General features: G+C 50.5%; 1 protein-coding gene across 1 annotated transcript; it reads right to left on the bottom strand.

The window, feature by feature from the left end:
- Positions 1–1,174: 1,174 nt before the first annotated feature.
- On the bottom strand, positions 1,175–2,521 carry LOC139382364 (A-kinase anchor protein 12-like). Its single transcript, XM_071126361.1, has 2 exons — positions 1,931–2,521; positions 1,175–1,873 (listed from the first exon to the last, which is right to left on the bottom strand). Exons 1-2 carry the CDS (start codon positions 2,510–2,512, stop codon positions 1,274–1,276), a joined length of 1,182 nt encoding a protein of 393 aa, XP_070982462.1. The 5' UTR covers positions 2,513–2,521; the 3' UTR covers positions 1,175–1,273.
- Between the last annotated feature and the right edge of the window lie 2,353 nt (positions 2,522–4,874).

Below are 4,874 nucleotides of genomic sequence, written 5' to 3'. Positions count from 1 at the left end.
TTTCAATATCATTCGTGGTCACCTTCCCATCAGGGAGACGAAGGCAGACCATCTGTTTGCGTTGAAATTTCGACTGTCCTAGGTTGAAAAAAAAAGCGCATCCATATCCTTGAGGGAAGCGAAACGAGACCTAATCAAGGCACCCTTCACTCTTTCATGCAGAAACAACCTCAGTTCATGTCTCTTGTCCTGTAAGTTCATGACTAGTCCAGGGTCGTTCTGAGTGAGCAGCTTCAATTCAGTAGATTTGATGTCCTGTTCAAGGGCCTTGATAGTCTCTTTAACCTCAATTTGAGACAGAGCAGTATACTGTTGACAAAAAACTCGTATTTGGGCCTTCCCAACCTCCCACCATTGTCTCAAGGACTCAACATTCCCTTTTATACCCCTCCATTTTTCCCAAAACAACAAAAACCTGTCACAAAACATGACATCATGTAACAATTTAACATTAAAATACCAGTAAGGCGATGACCGTCGTGGACAGGACAAGTGAATATCAACAGTAACAATATGATGATCAGAGAAACCCACAGGAGTAATGGCACACTTTCCAACCCTACTACAGTAGTGATCAGATACATACAACCTGTCTAACCTTGCTGCACTGACACGACCTTCATTCATTTTTAGCCATGTGTACTGCCTAACTTTTGCATTCCTTACTCTCCACACATCAGAAAGCTCAAACTCAGTTAATAGGCCAGACAGGCAAGTGGCTGACCGCAGGTGAGGTTCTTCAGCGGTGCGATCAACAGTAAAATCCACTGTACAGTTCCAGTCACCCCCTAAAACCATACACCCCTCTTGGTATCACTGTCTTAAGGTTTCCTTTATTTGATCAAATATAGCAATACGCTCTGTACCCTCATTCGGAGCATAAACATTCAAAAAAACAAACAGAAACCCCATAACATCCACCTTGACCAATAAAACCTGACCCTTGACAATCTCTGTTGTAGATACCACAGTCACCCCTAAGCCTGAGGAAAACAAGATTGCCACCACAGCACTGAAATTAGTACCAAGACTGAGTACATGCTGCCCCTCCCACCACATACCCCAGTCAACCTCATTTTCCTCATCACTATGTGTCTCCTGTAGGAAAACTACATTAAGCCTTTTCTGTTTTATTACTTCTAATACCCAAGCCCTCTTATTCCTGTCCCTTCCCCCATTAATATTGAGAGAACCTACCCTTAGTACCTCCATATAGAAAAGAGAAAAGAAAAGCAGAAGAAACCACAGAGAAACCAACGAGAAAAAAGACATCCTATGAAGCATGATCATCATCATTATTTTTCTTTCTTCTCTTAACCTGAACACGTTTCCCACCACCTTTTGCTGCTGCAACAGCAGTAATAAATTTCCTCAAGCGAAACCGTTTCTTCTCACTCAATTGGTCTAACCCCACCGTCTTCTGTAACATCACAGCTGACCTCACAAACTTATCAACATCAAAATAATCTGCCAATTTGACAGATTTCCCAAAAGTCTGATCCAGAAACTCATTTACCTCCTCTAGATCATAAACTGAGTCCTCACCAGCAGCTGTCATATCTAAAGAGATATCCATATCATTCTCCTGATCCTCAGCTGAGACCACAGACAACTGACTCCCCTCTACCACATCCCTTTCAACACTCCCCACTTGCACCTCATCACTCGTACCAGGCATCTCCTCCACTACCTGGGAGACTAGCCCCACCTGAACATCACTACTCATAGTAGGCATCTTCTCCACTAACTGGGAGCCTAGCTCCACATGAACCCCAACACTCGTAGTGGGCATCTCCTCTACTACCTTGGAGCTTAGCTCCACATGAAAACCCTCATGTACCTCATTACTCGTAGTGGGCATCTCCTCCACTACCTGGGAGCCTAGCTCTACATGAACCCCAGCACTCGTAGTGGGCATCTCCTCCACTACCTGGGAGCCTATCTCCACATGAAAACCCTCCTGAACCTCATTACTCGTAGTGGGCATCTCCTCCACTACCTGGGAGCCTAGCTCCACATGAATCCCCTCCTGTACCCCGTTACTCACAATGGGCATATCCTCCACTACCTGGGAGCCTAGCTCCACATGAACCCCCTCCTTTACCCCAGCACTCATACTGGGCACCTGCTCACCAGTCTGAGGAACTGGCTCTTCAGACACATCCTTACCTTCTACCACAATACTTTTCTGTAGCATAACATTTCCCTCTAATACAAGTTGCAACCCCGTGCCCTCAACAGGGATAACTTGTTCCTCAGCACCAGGTGCTTGTGGCTGCTCTGCCGCTGTCGGCCCACCTCTCCCTACATCAGTGGGCCCAGGCGTTACGATGACCACCTGCGCCCCTCCCTCGGCCTTCTCCCTTTTCGGGCAAGCATGTCGCTTATGACCAACATCCCCACACTCAAAACACTGTTGACTACCCGTACTAGCATAAGCCATATACAATCTATTGTCATACTTGACTTTAAACGATAACTCTAAAGTCTGCTCCGGTGAGTCCAAAAACATAAACACCTGTCGCCGAAATGACATTACCTGTTTCAACGCCGGGTGTTTGCAACCCAACGGAACAACCTTAATTGAACTGGCAAACTTCCCAAAGCGCAATAACTCGCGCTCCAACAGCTCATTTGGAATAAACGGTGGTACATTTGAAATCGTTACCCTTGTTGACGGAGAAAAAAGCAGCGTAACTTGAATAAACATTCCTTTAAGAATTACGCCATGCTCAACCATCCGATCAACCAGACATTCTTCTTTAAGAAATTCCACCACAGCTTTATTCATCCTGTAACGGTTTTCTTGATGCGAAGGAGAGTCGGACCAAAATGCGGCGTGTAGATTGCGATCCATGTTTATTAAACAAACGTAAAACACGAATCAAAATACAAACACTACAAAATAATAAACGTAATGAAAACCGAAACAGCCTAAACTGGTGCAAACTGACACTAAGGACACTAAGGACAATCACCCACACCAAACTCAAAGAATATGGCTGCCTAAATATGGTTCCCAATCAGAGACAACGATAAACACCTGCCTCTGATTGAGAACCACTTCAGACAGCCATAGACTTAGCTAGAACACCCCACTAGCTACAATCCCCATACATACACACCACATACAAAAACCCATGCCACACCCTGGCCTGACCAAATAAATAAAGATAAACACAAAATACTTTGACCAGGGTGTGACAGAACCCCCCCCCTAAGGTGCGGACTCCCGAACGCACCTCAAAACAATAGGGAGGGTCCGGGTGGGCGTCTGTCCATGGTGGCGGCTCCGGCGCGGGACGTGGACCCCACTCAATCAATGTCTTAGTCCCTTCTCCTCGCGTCCCTGGATAGTCCACCCTCGCCGCCGACCATGGCCTAGTAGTCCTCACCCAGAACCCCACTGGACTGAGGGGCAGCTCGGGACTGAGGCAGCTCGGGACTGAGGGGAAGCTCAGGAGTGAGAGGAAGCTCAGGAGTGAGAGGAAGCTCAGGCAGGTTGATGAATCTACCAGATCCAGGCTGGCTGGTGGTTTCGGCAGATCCTGGCTGACTGGCAGATCTGGAAGAGTCTGGTCGACTGGCAGATCTGGAAGAGTCTGGTCGACTGGCAGATCTGGAAGAGTCTGGTCGACTGGCAGATCTGGAAGAGTCTGGTCGACTGGCAGATCTGGAAGAGTCTGGTCGACTGGCAGATCTGGAAGAGTCTGGTCGACTGGCAGATCTGGAAGAGTCTGGTCGACTGGCAGATCTGGAAGAGTCTGGTCGACTGGCAGATCTGGAAGAGTCTGGTCGACTGGCAGATCTGGAAGAGTCTGGTCGACTGGCAGATCTGGAAGAGTCTGGTCGACTGGCAGATCTGGGAGAGTCTGGTCGACTGGCAGATCTGGGAGAGTCTGGTCGACTGGCAGATCTGGGAGAGTCTGGTCGACTGGCAGATCTGGGAGAGTCTGGTCGACTGGCAGATCTGGGAGAGTCTGGTCGACTGGCAGATCTGGGAGAGTCTGGTCGACTGGCAGCTCTGGCTGCTCCATGCTGACTGGCTGCTCCATGATGACTGGCAGCTCTGGCTGCTCCATGCTGACTGGCTGCTCCATGCTGACTGGCTGCTCCATGCTGACTGGCAGCTCTGGCTGCTCCATGCTGACTGGCTGCTCCATGCTGACTGGCAGCTCTGGCTGCTCCATGCTGACTGGCTGCTCCATGCTGACTGGCAGCTCTGGCTGCTCCATGCTGACTGGCTGCTCTGGCTGCTCCATGCTGACTGGCTGCTCCATGCTGACTGGCGGCCCTGGCTGCTCCATGCTGACTGGCGGCCCTGGCTGCTCCATGCTGACTGGCGGCCCTGGCTGCTCCATGCTGACTGGCGGCCCTGGCTGCTCCATGCTGACTGGCGGCCCTGGCTGCTCCATGCTAACTGGCAGCTCTGGCGGCTCCTTGCAGACTGGCAGCTCTGGCGGCTCCTTGCAGACTGGCAGCTTTGGCGGCATCCTGCAGACAGGCAGCTCTGGCGGCTCCTTGCAGACTGGCAGCTCCTTGCAGACTGGCAGCTCTATGCAGACTGGCAGCTCCTTGCAGACTGGCAGCTCCTTGCTAACTGGCAGCTCCTTGCTAACTGGCAGCTCTATGCTAACTGGCAGCTCTATGCTAACTGGCAGCTCTATGCTAACTGGCAGCTCTATGCTAACTGGCAGTTCTGAACAGGCGGGAGACTCCGGCAGCGCTGTAGAGAAGGAAGGCTCTAACAGCGCTAAACAGGCGGGAGACTCCGACAGCGCTGGAGAGGAGGAGGGCTCCGACAGCGCTGGACAGGCGAGGCGCACTGTAGGCCTGATGCGTGGTGCTGGCACTGGTGGTACTGGGCCGAGGAC

The sequence above is a fragment of the Oncorhynchus clarkii genome, chromosome 2 (assembly GCF_045791955.1).
Source record: "Oncorhynchus clarkii lewisi isolate Uvic-CL-2024 chromosome 2, UVic_Ocla_1.0, whole genome shotgun sequence".
NCBI lineage: Eukaryota > Metazoa > Chordata > Actinopteri > Salmoniformes > Salmonidae > Oncorhynchus > Oncorhynchus clarkii.
This window is presented reverse-complemented; position numbering and strand designations above follow the sequence as displayed.